General features: G+C 32.2%; 1 protein-coding gene across 1 annotated transcript; it reads right to left on the bottom strand.

The window, feature by feature from the left end:
• Positions 1-2,997: 2,997 nt before the first annotated feature.
• On the bottom strand, positions 2,998-7,841 carry LOC149400359 (helicase with zinc finger protein). The gene is made up of 9 exons (XM_089612654.1): positions 7,259-7,841; positions 6,394-6,537; positions 5,977-6,132; positions 5,764-5,869; positions 5,495-5,677; positions 5,204-5,387; positions 4,215-4,528; positions 3,445-3,534; positions 2,998-3,349 (listed from the first exon to the last, which is right to left on the bottom strand). The coding sequence occupies exons 2-9, from the start codon at positions 6,406-6,408 to the stop codon at positions 3,282-3,284; spliced, it is 1,116 nt and encodes a 371-aa protein (XP_089468780.1). The 5' UTR covers positions 6,409-6,537; positions 7,259-7,841; the 3' UTR covers positions 2,998-3,281.
• Between the last annotated feature and the right edge of the window lie 9,409 nt (positions 7,842-17,250).

The following is a 17,250-nucleotide window of genomic DNA, read 5'->3' on the forward strand; positions in this document are numbered from 1 at the left end:
ATACATCTTTTCTTCCCATAAAACAACTACTTTTGTTTTGTTGTACGTGCTCCAATTTTTTTTATTTATTTAATTGTGCCTTATATTTACTCAGTTTTTTATATTAGAACAAAGTTCTTTTTTTTTTGTCACTAACAAAATTTCTAAATTTCTATTCTTCCATTCCAATGTGTAAATGCTATTTTCTTTTATATGAAAACTGAGGCTTGTATCCTATGCTATTTTTTTGTGTATATGAAAATTGAGATTTGTATCCTATTATTATTCCATATTGTTCGATCCTATCATTTATATAGCCAATATCCTCATTCTTTAATATTCACGTCACAAGTTTTATAACATTCAACTTTTTTTTTTTTTTATAATTGCTATTATTTATTTATTATAATGAGTTTAACTGTTTAATAAAACAATGCACTAATAAGTCTATTTTTTAATCTTTATTTAGTGTTTTAATGGTTAATATATAATTTGATTAGTTTCTTTTATAATATAATAAGATAGTTTAATTTGAAAATATGTTTAAATGGTTTAGGTATTAAATAATAATGAATGGACTAAAATGTTACGAAATCAATATATTATAGACCAAAACTATGCCAAAAAAAAAAATTTGTAACCAAAATGCTACAATGATGTAAAATTGCGGACTATTTGATTGAAGAAAATTAAGGCCTAATTATTGATTTTCGCTTAAGGCCTCACTATGTCTAGGGCCGGCCCTGGTCGTACTGAGTGTGTGAGAGCGTGTATTTTTGCATTGACATGCTTGTTAATCATCGGGAGAGGATTGGGTGAAAGTGAGAGAGAGTCTCAAACCTAAAGGGAGCTTAGGTTGCAAGAATCCAGACGAAGGTGTTTGCAAAGGAGAGTTTTGTCAACTTAATATATTTGTACCTTTGACTATTCGTATTAGTGGATTGTTTTTCACCCCGAACGTATCGGTCCCTCTGAATAGGTATTTTATCACTGAATATGGTTAACAATTTTGCGTGTTCTTTATTGCTTTCAAATTATTGTTTGATTGATTGTTGATTTAATTAATCCTGTTAAAATCAATCAAATGTTTGGTAAGTAGTCGCAACAACTTCGTTATTCAAAGAATTGCCATTATTTGTGAGTCTTATTCATCTCCACAATACGTTACTAATTTTGTTACTCTCCCGTGTAGATACCAATTTCTCTAAAATCCAAGCAGAAAAATAGGAATAAAGGCATTATTTTTCGTATATATTATTTTAAAACATATAAGAAACTAATGTTCATTTACAAAATGATATTTTTTTTATAATATTTACAAAATTATATTAAATATATAAAATCATTAATAGTATATCAATGAAAAGTAGCAAATCTTCTTAAACTGGATTAAAATACAGACCACTGTGAGAGACTACCTGCTTGGATATATATATATATATATATATATATATATATATATATATATATATATATATATAGTGAATTTGGAGGAACACATACTTCTTCTTTTATTAGCTTTGTCATTTAGCTAGCCATGCTGTATATGATTGAATGAAACAAATGGAATCCATCGCAGTTTTTCACCCATTCTTGAATTAAAACCTGTGGAAACTGGAAACAAAAAGTTGTTTTCAAATCGGAAGTACAGTTTTTTAACTCATCTCTTTATAATTTGAGTAAACATTAAACAAGAAAATAACTCTCATTTAAAAACTAATATAATCTTAGTAAGATACACCTATAGGGAAATAACATTTCTAATATATCTGCAGCGGTCGATAATTTTACTTTTTTATCAGTATGCTCAACTTTTTCCAGCTCGATAAAAGGTAAGCATATATAGATTTTCTTTTTTTAGAACACAGTCCCACTTATTGGCCATTTTCCTAAAGCATCTAATAATCGACTAATCAGTGAAAGCAATCACTAAGTAGTATTTTATTCCAAATATATTCTTCTTAAAAAACATACACATAAAACAAAAAAAATTCAGCTGGAATATATCATTGAGAAAAACGACCCCTCACATCATGTGACAATGCAATTAAATAGGAGGGAAGTGCTATCTTAGAAAGAAACTACTTCGCATACTGATTCCTCAAACTTAATTTCACAAGTACCTACATTTTTCTTACCAGTTTTATTTAACTTATTTTGCTTGATGTTTACCTTTTTTCCCTTGATATTTACTGGGGGTTTTTTTTTTTTTGCTAAGTGTTTTATTTAGAGCACGAGTTATTTAGTTCAACTAGCTATAACTTTCAATTTTTTTTTAATAATTATGTATATGATTGCTGGCGTATATATGATAAAAACTAATGGCTTCGATATTTTCTCATTTAGAGGCTGTCTGTCTTTCGTTGTCACAATAAACGTACAAGTTTGTCCCAAAGTGATTCTATCTTATCGCATTAAAGACTTTTTGGAAGCGACTTTAGCTTATTTTTCTTCGGATTAAAAATCTTCTCAACTTGTAATTGGTTTGGTCGCATTATTTTCCATAAAGACAAATAATTTTGAAAAGTATTTAACCACTATTTATTATCTCATGCCAAAAATTTCAGGATGAGAAAGAAAAATCATATCTTTAGAAATGTAAATACCTATATAAATGTACAACACATTACTTGGGTGTAAATATATATATATATATATATATATATCGTAGACAGAGACTAGAATTGTAGAACACCCACGAAGACGCAATTTCTTTATAAAGCCAATTTATTTATTTAATTTTGTGCTTGCTTTTAATGGAAGCCAATTTATTAGATGAAGAAATAAACCTAATAAAACTAGTCAGATTAAAATTTGGCCTCTGGTTTGTCAACCAAAAAAAATGTGGCCTATCATATGTTTCCTTAGTTTTATTTTACTTTATTGTTTTGGTCTTGTTTATCATAATCAATAGCTGTAGAAAAGAAAAACATATATTAAATAAAATGATATTGTACTTGTTGCTCAAGACTCTATCATACTACAAATAAGTATAAATAAATCCGTGACAAAGAAAAATAACAAATTAAGGCATGCCTTCATAGATGATTGTTTATCATAAAGTGCTCAAATGAAAACTAAGAAAGAAAGTTACAAAGTTACTCATATTCTGCTCTCTTTTTTTGTTGATACAGACCGAACTAAAAAACAAACAAATGTCTGAATGTGTTGGCATCAAAATCCCAAAATGCCACCTAATTAACAACAAAAATTTTATTCATGGAATCTAAATCCTTTCTAAGTATAAAAATAAATTACATTAGAGCGAAACGAAAAACAATGTTATTTTTTCTTTTTTTTCTTTAGCTTTTTTCTTCGTCTGATTGAGAGCAAGGCGGTCCGGGCACGGAGTCTGCGAAGAAGTCTTCCACTGATGAAATGAACAATACTCTCTGTTAGGTTTAATAAGATGAGACACTTTGAAAAAAGTTGTCACAATATATCCATCAATTTATGTACACCTACCGATATCATCTTGCTCGGGAGAGTCTAATAAGATATCAGAATCGGATGGAAGAAAAGGCGAACCGGGATAATTTCCCAGGGCTCCTAACTCTGCAAAAAAAATCACGATATTGCCATACGTTGATTTGAACAGCGACAATCGAATCATAAAAAAAATAAAAAAAATAAAAAAACCTCAGATCCAATTCTGCTAGTAAACAAAATGACACTGAATTGCATTTTACATGACACAACACTCAAGTAACCCCGTAGATATTTTCACACACAAAAAATGGACAAAATTACAGGAATACTGTTTTTAAAGTGCATCATTTATAATTTAGTGTATGTTTTAGATCTTTCCAAAAATAATTTTTTTTTCCAAATGTAAACAATTATTTAAGATTATTTTCTTTATATATGAAACAGTAAACAAAGTTAAATCTAACAAAAAAACAGTCAATTTAAATTTCGAAAGTTGTAAACATCAAGAAATATGACTGTTTACAGCTTGAAAAAAAAAAAAAAAAAAAAAAAAACCCTATCACATGCAATTTCCCAAAAAGAGGCCCGTATTCCATTTGGCCAATACAATGTAACCGAGTGCGGTATCTTTATTAGCAAATTAAATAGCTTTGTTTGTGCATTAATTCTATTTGAACTGGGTATAATTTTACTTCCATTGAGAAGTGGGTCCCTATCTAACAAACTAGAATCTCCGGATTGGAATGATATAATATCAAATTAGAGAGCAGTTTGAGGTCAACAAAATAGGCATTCCAAGGTCATACCTCCCAAGTTGGATAGATCAGCAGTGAGATCAGACAAGCTAAAGTTCCACTGAATCTGGTCCAAGGGGCGCAAGGAATCGCGGGAGTTTCCGACCCCGCCGTCCGGGGCCAGCTGGAGGCCAACGGAGCACGCCACGTCAGAGGTGAAGGCCGTGTCGAGTCCCGAGGCGTCCACCATCCCCGAAATCTCCGACGCCGTGAATGGGATGTGACCGCTCGACGCCACCGACGTGGGGCTCACCGCCATCTCCGACATGCTTCCGTTCCCCATTATCACCGGAGCCATGTCAGCACCGTCGCTGTCCATCATCATCCTTGAGAAAAACAATATAGGACCCGAGATATTATTATTATTATTATTCATAATTAGCTCCCTACAACCACTAGGGGGGTGAAATCGAAAAGATTCGGTTCAATTTTTGGAAGATATTTTCACCGAATTTTTTTCTTTTCTTTATAACTACAGAAAATTATGTTACTAGCCAACTAAAAACGTTTGTGATTACTATATAGCCTAAGATTTACGAAACGTTGACTATATAGTAATGTGAAAATATAAATATGACTATATAGTTAATGGACTCTTATAACTATGATGATTGGGTTAGACCTGACTACAATCCACGAGGCACTAGCATTATCGACTGGGAGACTACCCAATGGCCGAAATTGTTGCATCCAGGGATAATCCAACTGGGGACTGACAAGGTCCCAAGAATCGCATTTACCACTGGACCAACCCATTGGGATTCGATAAATTTTTAATTTTAGAAAATTCAAAACCAAAACTGAACCAGTTTATCCTTGAAACCGAATTCTAATTAACCAGTTTAATCGGTTCGGTTTCGGTTTGATAATATATATAGTAAACCCTGATTATGAGCAATTAGCAAAATAACCCAAACAAATGATAATGATTATTACTAATAGTTCCGTAAATAATCTCAAATAAATGATCATAAAGTTGGTCCATCAGATTTCTCTCTTACTCGTTGCCGGAATTCATTCTCATAGGGTGATGGTGGTGGTGGTTGTGGTAGTTACTCGGCGCCGGGACTCCATTGACGACGTGGCAGTTTGACATTCCACAGGCCATGGGGTCGAGATGGGGTTGCCCCGGGGCTGCCATTGGAGGCTGTGGAAGGACCGGGTATCCCATCGGCAAGTTGTTGACTGCGCTGCCAAACAAGCCTCGGAGGTGAAACAACCGATAAACAAACAATGTTGCGTCAAAGAGTAAATTAAAACGATGATGGCGATCGTGATGAAAAAAAAATTACCAGGCATCGGATGAATCCCGTTTTGCATGGGAGCCAAAGGAAGCTTTGGAGGCACCGGATACTTCATGAGATGGTATTGGTGTTCCAGCAGATGGTTAAACAACAAGATCTGCCTTTTCAATTTTAGCCTTATGTAATACGCTCTGAAGAAGTCGGCGTTCTCTTCCTCTAGCTTCTGCCACACTGAGATTATGAAACCACCAAGAAGAAGAAGAATGAGAATAAGAAACTATGAAGACTTTTTTTTCATATGTTTTGAAAAGCCCTACCCAATGTAGTGAATCCGGGCTCGATCCGTGCTCGAGTCAAAAGTGTCTTCACTACCTCCTCTCTGTTCATGTATAATTGTAAGCATCTTTCTATTAAGTTCTGGACCTGAAACAAACAAAAATTTAGAACGGAACAAAAGTACAATCATAATAACCCATCAAATTTTTATTTTTATTTTTTTAAACAAACTAGTTGAACATGGTGAAGCTCACGAGTTCGATGTCTTGACGCGAAACTTTCTTGCTGTCGTTATTGGGTGTTGAGACAGAAGCGGAATCCGTAGCCGGTGTCTCGGTTTTGAGGTTTGGGGGTTTGTCTCCGTGCGAATCGTGGGAGACTTGGGAAGCTGATGGTACTTCTTGCGCGCTCTGCGGACCCCACAACAACCAAACAATGAAACCAAGGCACGGGTTATGAATGAACACGCAGATTTCACATGGAAAATCGTATCCACAATAACAGGTCTGAATTCCTAAACACAGGAAGTACTGAATCGTGTCGCAAAGTCAAAAATTCAAAAATGTACTTTTTTTTTTCCTTTCTTCTTCGAGGAGATGAAACGATGGACCAAAAGAACATTTTTCAGAATCTATTGATAAAAGGAATGCACCGAGAAAAAGAAAGCAAACCTGAACGGTCTTCATTTCATTTCATTTCAGATGAATGGAAACCGACGACATCTCTTTCGATACCTCAATTGCTGTGCTGCTTCTAAGATTGATGCTAAAGTGAACGCCTTTTCAGTAATAGTTAATATAAATAAAAATCCGGGCCTGTGAAATGAAGCAAAAGAAGATTATAAACAATTGAATAATTAAAGAAAAGAAGCCAAAAGGTTTGGTACTTTCCAAAAACAAGACAAAGGCTCTCATAAAGGACCTTTCAACAATTTCTCATTTCAGATTTCAGATTTCAGACAAGCTTAAGCATTACTAGAAAGCACTAAAATTCCAAAACCAAATGAAAACAAGGACAGTTTTTTTTATTTATTTTATTCCACGGATTCAACAGTAAAGAAGGCACATCGTCGCATCGCAGATTAAGACGCGCAAATTGACACAAACACAAATCGATTAGCAACGTTCCAGAGGAGTCTAAATCTCTAAGAAATTCCGTCGTAAAGCTTTTAAACTTTCTGGGGAAACAAACAGAAGAAAATCCAAGCTTTTTTCTGGAATATTCCTTTCTTTCGCATCGCTTATTATTAAATTATCGAAATCCTGGCACGTGCTTAGCGTAACTAAGCTTAAACACTAAACAATTGAGCCACTAAATGATAAAGACCGTAGCTTTGAGCACACTTAAGTTCAGCTTTGAAACAATTATATAAACTAATCCAGATCCCAAAAAAAAAAACAACTTACTCCTCAATCGAAGAATAGTCTAGATTTGAATATATAATAATAAAAAAATTGCAAAATATTCTGAATCCGAAAAGCCCAACAAAGAAAAAACAATTTTATATGGGAGATATGAAGATTCAAAGAACAGTACCTTGGAAATCAGCTTGAAAAGTGTCTTCAGATTCAACAATTCGACCAAAAACTCTTTATTTCGACAAATTAAGACGAGACGGAGCTCTGAAGATTCGGAGTAAAACAGAGCAAATCTCTTACCACACAAAAAGAGCAAAAAAGAAAGGTACGATTTATTTTATTTGAATTTTAAGGAGTGCAAAAGATTAATGGCCAGTTGTACAAGCAGAGCTCTTCAACAGCAAAGACCACAATTTTTTTTTCTTTTTCTTTTTTTAATTTCAAGCTCGAGTCTTTTTCTACAACGTTTCGCAGGAAAATCGTGAACTGCAAAGTCGGTTATTGCTATGGCATTATTCAAAGCAAGTAAACGAGTAGCGAGTTTTAGAGTAGAAAGCAGACAAACTGACTAGTGACGAGAAAACGGAACTGAAATTGAGAAAGAAAAATGAGTGCCTTTTATAGGGATTCCGTATTATAGTTTTTTTTTTTTTTTTTTTTTTTGGGGTCCTGTGGTTTCTATTTTTATGAGAAATGAATTGGTGAGAGAGGAGGGAGAGAAGGAGGAAAAGAGAGACAGACTTTCTGTATCGGGAAAATCTTTTCTGTGCTATTAAAATATATTTTTATTTATTAAAATATATTGATTACTGCCTATCTGATGTAAGATTTTTTTATTTTTTTATTGTTATTCAAAATTTCAAAGTGATGCAAGTTAAAACGAGAAAAATGAAGACACCGATCAAACTGATTGATTTTGATCGAGAAATTTGATAAATATGCCTCGAAACTTTTGAGAAAAGTTTTATTTTCATTTTATGTCTAATTTTATCAAAAAAATTATATATATGCTCTTTTTTTAATGATGGCAAAAATATTAATGTTTACCCTAAATGATATTTATATTCCAATTTCTTTTTATGCTAGTAAAAATATCTAATAATACGTTTAATTGCGTCGTAAGAACTTCATCAGTTAAGTTAAATAGAAAAACACATGGCATCCTCTAATTAAATGAAAAATTAATAGTTTTATTTTCTTAAAATTAGTTCAACATATTTTTATAATACAATAAATTTAAAAAAAATAAAAAAAAACGTCTCTCACCTCAAGAATATACCAAAAAAAAATCTTACTAATTAAACATTAAATTTATAATACAAAAAGTTAATAACTATATTTCTTAAAACTAGTAACGATTAGCTATATTATTTTATAACACAAAAAAATTATTAATAAATTTTCATAAAAATGATTAAACATTCATTATATTATTTTATAATACAAAACATGTCGATAATATTTTTTAACAATAATAAAATATTTCTTATAATATTTTTTATTAATAAGGAATTAGATTTTTTTTCTTTTAAATTTTTTTTGTATTTTTTAGTTTTAAAAAGAATCAATAATTTGTGTATACTAACGAGGAGAATTTTTTTTAAAATTTTTTTGTATTATAAAATGATATAATTAATATTGAACTATTAAAAAAATATCACGTTTTCATTAAATCAAATTGTCGGTGCAAAAAAAAAAAAAAAAAAAAAAAAAAAAAGGTACATAAGTATCATTTTGGGTAAACATTAAGTATTTTTGCCGATATAAACCCTTTTTTTACTCTAATATCTTCCGCCTCGTAACTAATCCTAAGCAATCAGCATGAAACAAAATTATAAATTTGTTTCGATACCAGTATTTTGTTCTCATATTGTCCATGAACCAGAAAATAGACTCGATCTGTTATTAAATTTCAATCTATTAAACATTGGAATTCCGATTCGGTTAGAATGGAATTTCCAATTTGGTCATAAAATGGAATTTTTGTTCCGATCAAATACCCATGATTACTCATAAATCACTATACCTCACTCACGTTCTCTATCTCGCTATCTCACTATCCGGTTTCTCTCTTACTCACATTCTCTGTTATCGAAGCACAGCGAACCGTTGTTTGGAGATGCTTCTCGTTAAGTTTGCATTGGTGATTACTAAACCAAGTAAACATCTTTGTCATTTGATTTGAACCGTTTGTTTTATTTGTTTTATAGTGATATTTATACTACTTGAGCCCGAAATAACTAGTTTATGTAAACCATTTAAACTTGTATGGTAAATTATCTACGTCTAAAAAGCTAGATAAGAAGTCATATATGTGAAATTTGTATAGTGACACTCAATGAGAGCGATAAATAAAAAGCTCTATTAGATATATAGCCATATTTACAGTTTCACATTGTTATAGATCCAAGGTTTCGTAAATCTTAGGTAAATAGTCATGTCCATGTATTTACACGTGTAAATTGACGCAAATACCCCACCATTTTATTTTAATGAAATGGAAAACCAAGAATAACACGTCATGCTTGTAGCTATTTGCCTAAAATTTACGAAACATTGGTTATATAGCAATCCCAAACGTTTTAGTTGATTAGTTACCTATTTTTTTATAAATAAAATGTGTTGGTTAAAAAATTATGGCAACGCACATATCATAGTCACTATATATCATAATTGATCTTAATCCTAACGCCCTAAATTATATTATTGAGTTATTTGATTTGTTTGTCCTAATTGGGGCTTAAAACAATTTGAGAGTTCAAGGAATTACTGATAAGAATTTGTATTTATGTATCAAATCTAACACTTGAAATATACTAGGGTTTGAATTTTGGAACTCGGTGATCGCTCACTTGCTTGATGTGATAATGATTGAATCGTTTGATTGGGAGTTAATGTATTTTCAGGTGGCTCACGTCTATCTCAAATAGTATAAAAGTAAAATAGACGTGTTTTGTGGTAACTAGTTTGGTCTAGCGGTAATCCCACACACACCTCGACGGAGAGGTCATGGGTTCAAGCCCCCATGGGATGCAGAAATGCATGTCCCCTAGGATTTATTCTAATAAGTATGTAATATTGGTCAGTAGTGCCACCTACTATGTAATCTTGGCCGATAGTGCCACCTGCGCTTTGCACTGCTAATATATCATGTAATCCTGGCCGATAGTGCCTCTACTCAAAAAAAAAAAAAAAAAATAGACATGTCTTTACATGAGTGAGTCTAGAGAATCAATGATTATGTATAGAACATATCAATGGAAGTTCAAATTAATTTAGTTTAAATTCATAATTATATTTTGATCAACTTGCTTGAACTATAAAATTTATTTTGTTCTTAGTTTTAATGTGTAAATATATGAAAATAACAGATACTAAGCAAGTTACAAAGTAGCCAATGTCTCAAATAAAATAGTCAATTTTGATGATGCGGTAATTAATTTAAATTTTGCAGTCCGAATTTATCTTTCTTTTTATTGATTTATTTTTTATGGTAAATATAAATATGGTGAAAACTATGTCTAGCTTTAAGGTGGTAAAAATGTGGTGAAAACTCAAAGTAGCAGATAATACTCTCTAGCATGATGTACGCGGATTGTTGGAATGAAGTATTAGAATTGCATTTAATACTTTATGTGTGGTTGATTTGTGGCTAAGATTTGAGTGGGGTCCACTCATCGGAATTGATTAATTCCAATGTATTCATATTCCTCGTTGCGACGGGTATAAAATTAAATATTTATTTGTCAAAATCAATATTATATTGAATGAGAAATTGATACTCAGAATGGGTTGGAAAATATCAATAATTGTGAAGGAAATATGAAAGTATAGTGGTTAAGAGTGTTCTTACAAAAGTCTCACATGGAAGAGATATGTGGACTTTGTACGAGCTTCTATACCTAATTTGGTCAAAAGGATTTTGGTTCGCAAAGGTGACCCAGTTTTGTAGAAGGACAATCTCAAGTCCACCACACACACATGCGCGCCGCCGTCGTCCGGTCGTGTCGTGCTTGGCTTGGCTCGTGGTCTACTTTTTCTTGGTCGTTTTATTTATTCATAACTTATTTCTTAAATTATTACATAAATATTAATTGGTTTCAATTGCATAGTATGCAACCGAGCAAGCACTAAGTGGACAGTTTTCAACCTTGTAAGCGTGCTTTAATGGGTTGTATACTTTTGGGTTTTATTTAAACAAGTGTTAATGGACGAGCATTAAAGATCCTTAATAGCTATAAACGTTGTCTGAAACGTTTGTAACCGAAGGCTTGACTCTCCTATAAAAGGAGACATTGGCTTCTCATTCGAAACACATCGAACTTGCTCTCCCCACTCCCTCCGAAATTGTGCACTTCACTTCACTTCACCATAAAAATTGCTCTCATCTCTCCTCTCTCCAACATATTTTTACCATAACATGTGAGTACTTCATTTCACCTTATAGAACCTTATAGAGATCAGTGTTAGCTATATTATGGAAATATTGCACGGAAAACAAAAACAATTTGCGAAAAATAATTAGAAATTTCAGAAAACTAATAACCAAACAACACAAGGAAAAACAAAATAAACTGGTACAAATCTTAACCGGAAAGAATAAAAACAGAATGAAAACGTAATATGTGAATACTTCTCAAGGTTGACTCAATTTTGTAGAGGGACAAACCAAAGTCAACCGCACATACATGCGCGCCGCCGCCGTCCGGTCGTGCCGTGCTTGGCTTGGCTCGTGGTCTACTTTTTTTTTGCCGTTTTATTCCTTCATAATTTATTTATTTAATTATTAAATAAACATTAATTGGTTTTATTGCATGGTGTGTAACCGAGCAAGCAATAAGTGGACAGTCTTCAACCTTGTAACCATGCTTTAGTGGGCTGTACATTTTTTGGTTTAATTTAAACATGCGATAATGGACGAGCATTAAGGATCCTGAATAGCTATAAACGTTGGTTGAAACGTTTGTAACCGAAGGCTTGGCTCTCCTCTAAAAAGAGACCTTGGCTTCTCATTCGAAACACACCGAAATCAACAAGTTTCTTGCTCTCCTCTCTCCCTCCGTAATTGTGTGTTTTCTTTTGCAGTCCGGTGGTAGTATTCATACCATGGTTCGCCGTGGTCAAGTCGAGTGATGCTAAGCTTGTCTTGTTGTCGTTGTATCGTGAGAGGTTTTTGTTCAACTAATCCAGCACATGTGGAAGGCGATAAAAAAACTTCAAAAAAACCGTCCAACGGACCTCGACATCCTTTTGTTTCATTATGTTTTTATTTTTTCCAATTAAGTTTTATACCGGTTTAATTTTGTTTTTTCTTATATTGTTTGATTATTAGTTTTCTGAAATTACTAATTATTTTTTGCAAATTATTTTATTTCCCGTGCAATATAAGTTGTCATGTCTTTGAGCAATGAACACGCATATAGCTCTTCGGTGTTGCAAAGTGCAACTACGAACGAGGGAGCGCACATATTTTTACCATAAAAATATATTATTTACTTCGCTTCACCTTCTATGTAGAAATATATCACCTGAGTTCACCATCAAAACTGGAAATACTCTATAATAGTATTTACATTTATTTAAACATATAAACTATAAACCATGAACAAGCATTTATAAGCTTAGATTAATGATGAAGCACAAAAAATTTACCTTCTTGATCGAGACTTTTGGACAAATCGTAACTATATGTTCGTTTTTTCTTCCTTGTTCTTCACTAAAGAACAAAGTGTTTAAAATTCAAAGTTTTCTTTTACTAGTTTTTGTTTTAGCCTAAATAATAGAGGTTGCATTTTCAGGGTTGACATACCCTAAAAAATTATGTAATTACACACAGTTTTCTTCTCTTTTATCTTTATTTTGATTATTATTATTATATATATAAGGAAAATGAGTATGAAATGGCCAATTCAAACTAATTGTTTAGCAAAATAGCCATAATTTCATTAGTTTGGTAAAATAGCCCCAGCCCCAACCTCGTTCAGCTCTCGGTCCTCAGCCCCGTCCCCGATTTGAGGAGCCCCAGCCTCGACGAGATCGACAACTCCGACCTCCGCCAGCGCATTGCCGTCATCTGCCGGAGCCACCACACTAGCATCGTCAATTAGGGCCTATCGTCAATCTCCTCGGCGCCTCCATCTCCGACTTTCTCGCCGGAGTCGGTCTCGCCGATTGCCTCCGAAACTCTAGAAACCCTAACTTCACCGTCCTCGACACCTGGATCTCGCGGATCCAGATAGCCGCCGACCTCGTGCACGAGATCGGGCGGAACTGGAGCTCCGGCAGAGGAGGTCTCGCGTCAGGCGGCGATGGAGGATTTCAGAGCTAGGTTCAGGATCACGGATGTGAAATCCGCGCTGGAGGAGTCGGACATGGTCGAAGAGAAGCTCAGGGCTCTGCAAGCATCGACGCAGGCTCGCTCGAACGTATGGCCTGAGAAGACGATCGCCGGCTCCGCCATTAATGCGTCGGCGTTCATGTTGTTCACGAATTGGATTTCCAAATTGTCATTAAATTTAATCATGCCTTCATCAATTTTAATCTTTCCTTCATTAATTTTAATCATGCCTTCATTAATTTTAGTTCTGTCTTCATTGGTCATTTTGCATGTACTTGACAAACTTGGTCTATTTTGCAAATCTTTAAGTTTTATTTGGTCATTTAGCCGTTGGACCCTCTTTTAAAATGCGGTTTTGGTATAGAATGGAGTATTTGTCCCATTAGATCTGTTACTTTCTAACTATTTTGTAATTTTTGACCAAACTAGAATGCAATTTCAATATTTTATCTTGGCTATTTAGTTAAAATGAATAACTAATATACATTATGAAATGAAATAATTAAAATAAAGATTTATATAAACAATTGTTTATATGTGTTTAATTCATGGACCGTCACCACGCAAAAAAAAAATAAAAATAAAATAAAAATAATAAAAAAATCACTAAGTGACATGAAATGTTAGAATTATATTCTAGCCAACATTTCAATAATATTTTTATTATATAGCCAAATCATTGATGTGACAATGAATCCACATTTTGGTTTTCTGATTCATCTTTATTAAAATAATAATAAAAAAATCAGCAGTTTCATTTTTTTTAATTAATTAGGATAAATAATTTGATTTCCTTAAATCATAGCTCTCTCTCTCTCTCTCTCTCTCTCTCTCTCTCTCTCTCCACGACCAACAACAACAAAGTTTCACGCTTTGTAAACGGTTTTGTTGAAGAACTCTCTATCTCTTGCTCTCCGACCAAAGAAATGAGTAAGCACAAACCGACTTGACCCAATGTATTTAATTTAGACAACCACACCTTATCGTCATTAAATCGCAACAAAAGTCTCCATTATGCTATTATCTCGCACCCTTACTGCACTGCAGTGTTTTTTGAGAGAAAGATTGGTTTTATTGGCTTGTACTGAGCATTGGCACAATCGGCCATTAAAGAAGATCGAATACAATAAGGGGTTCACCAATTATGCTATTATCTCGCACCCTTACTGCACTTCAGTGTTTTTGTTTGTTCTTCTAATGAGTTTATAAGATTTAATTTTGAGTTTATCGGGATGATTTAAAGTACAATATTTTATTTATACAATTAATTTCATAACTCCATATTTATTCGGAAATGTCAGGTATTCTTGTATTTTAATGAAGGATTTTTATTCTAAGCTTTTATATCAGGAGTCAACAATGTCATTTTTTATTCCCATGTTTTATGTTCTTTGGAATGACTCGAATGAGTTATAAGTCTATAACGAACTAAGTTATGGGTCTGATGTTATTAGTTATCGACTCTCTAATGCCACTAATTTAATATTAACAAGGATTTAATTTTAGTTTAAGATTCTCATTCGATCCAATTCTCCATCCTGGAGAAATTGATAATGTCAATTCCATTTTGAAGCATTAGTATAACATCAAACAGATTCCTTTACATTAATTTATATGAGATAATACTTATTTTTATTTTCTATATTTTAATATTAAGTGATATATATTAAAACTTGTTTTGTATTTTTTTTTTTCATTTTTGAATATCTTGCTATCTACTTGGTGTTAACAATTATCGATATTTTTAATAGTGAAATCCGAGTTACCGCAAATAACGAAAATATCATGATAAATAAATAATATCAAGGATTGAGACTGAAAAAAAAAAAGAGAGAGAAAAAGATAAATTCCATAAGAATAAAGACAATAAATAAAAAGGATCATCTTGATTACTGTTTGACCAATATATTAACGCTTCCTTTTCTTTTAAATTCTAAGCTCTAACCAACAAAAAGAGAACGATTTGTGCTTTCAAAAAAAAAAAAAAGAGAGAGAGAGAGAGAGAACGATTTGTACTCATACTCTCATAGTCGTTATGCCACTTTTTGTTTTGGCACTATTCTAGTTTGGTTTGGCCAGGAAAGAAAATGAGAGAAAATTATGTGGGATTTTTCGGTCTGTGTGTGGACATTTCTTAATCAAGGACATGTTTTTATATTAAAAAAATATGACAACTAAAATCTCTATATCAAAATCCAAGTTGTTGGTTTTTGTTTCACCAGTATTCCTGACCTTCACAGTATGGAGCAAAATTATTAAAAGTTAGAATAATATATTTTTTTAATCACTATAATTTTATTTTATTTTATTTTCTCCAATTGATCTCTAATTCTCTATATATTGGGGACCACTACAATTAGTATGGTCCAAAGTCCAAGCCCATCATTTTGATCCTTGTTCATGGTAATTGTAAATCCTTAGATATTATTCTTAATTTTAAAAATTTACTATTCGAAGGCAGGACCACTTCGGTTCAACTATCAAAGTAAATATATACATATACATATATATATACCTAATATATACGTACTCATATGTAATCGTTGCAATCAGAAACTATAAAGGTCTGAGAGCAAGCAAAACTGGATGACAAGAAATTAATTATTGAGTTCATGATTAAAGGACGAAATTCGCTCAACAAAATTTATGTTATCGAAAAAGTCAACGGGAAATAACGACTAGTCAAACTATGACGCATAAGTGGTAGTCAAAATTTATGCTTCAGGTCCTCCTCCTGAATGATCGAAGAGGTCTTGAGGATACTCATTTAAAAAAAAAAAAAAAAAAAAAAAAAAAAAAAAAAAAAACACTTAAAGGAATTACCGTTCAAAACTGATGACTTGACGCTAAATAAAAAACCGTTCGAAGTCACAAACTCGGCCGTAAAATTCCAATGAGGGTAGTATAAAATAAATCTCTCATCCTTATTACATATGTTCAGGATTATAACGTGTTTAATATGGTTAATGATTATTAGGTAAAAATAATGATAGAATATGATTTTTTTTATCATAATATTTAGAAAAATATTTTACAATATAACCCTTTGAAACTAATTCATTATCAATGTTTTAAGTCTGTATAATTTTGTGCGAAGTTACGTGTCCAAATTTTTTTGACACTCACAATACAAATATAGACCCCAATATATAACTAAATTGTCACTACCAAAAGATTGATTGATAGTGTAAAACAAGTGACCATTGTGCGTGGTAGTGATTTTTTTTTCAATAAGTGTCAAAGTTTTTGTAGTAAAATATTTTTTTTCAAGTTTTAACCAATCATTTTTCTTTATATTTATATAATTTTCTTGAAATTTTATCTAGTTTTTTTTTTTTTTTTTTTTGGGTTTTATCTAACTTTGATTAGTGTTTACAGTTTCATTTAAAAGAAAAATAGTTGTCTAGCTTGAAAAATAATATTTTTATAAAAAAAATAATCTATACCTATTTTCATAAACAAGCATTCGAAAATAAGTATTTATACTTATTATTTTATAAATCTATTCAATTTAAATGACTATTTTGTTAGAAATCATGAAAACGTAAAGTGTTTTATAAGCATAACAGAAAAAACACAAAACATATCCAGAATCCATAAATTCAAAATAAAATAGCAAACCATTAAATGTAAAAGAACTTACAGTTTTGGAGAGACGACATTTTGAGCGGAAGCGTAAATATTGATCTTCAATCGATTTTCCTTAGACAAAATGATGGAGACCTTGGCGTTTTCCTTACACTTTAATTATGGCTTAGTGGGCAGTTATATTTTCGGAATAAATGGAAGTGGTAACTACCCCAACATGAGGAAAGGTCTATTTATAATAATTC

Source organism: Urtica dioica, chromosome 4 (assembly GCF_054948205.1).
Source record: "Urtica dioica subsp. dioica isolate 48M chromosome 4, U.dioica_male_clone48M_v1_H2, whole genome shotgun sequence".
Lineage (NCBI taxonomy): Eukaryota > Viridiplantae > Streptophyta > Magnoliopsida > Rosales > Urticaceae > Urtica > Urtica dioica.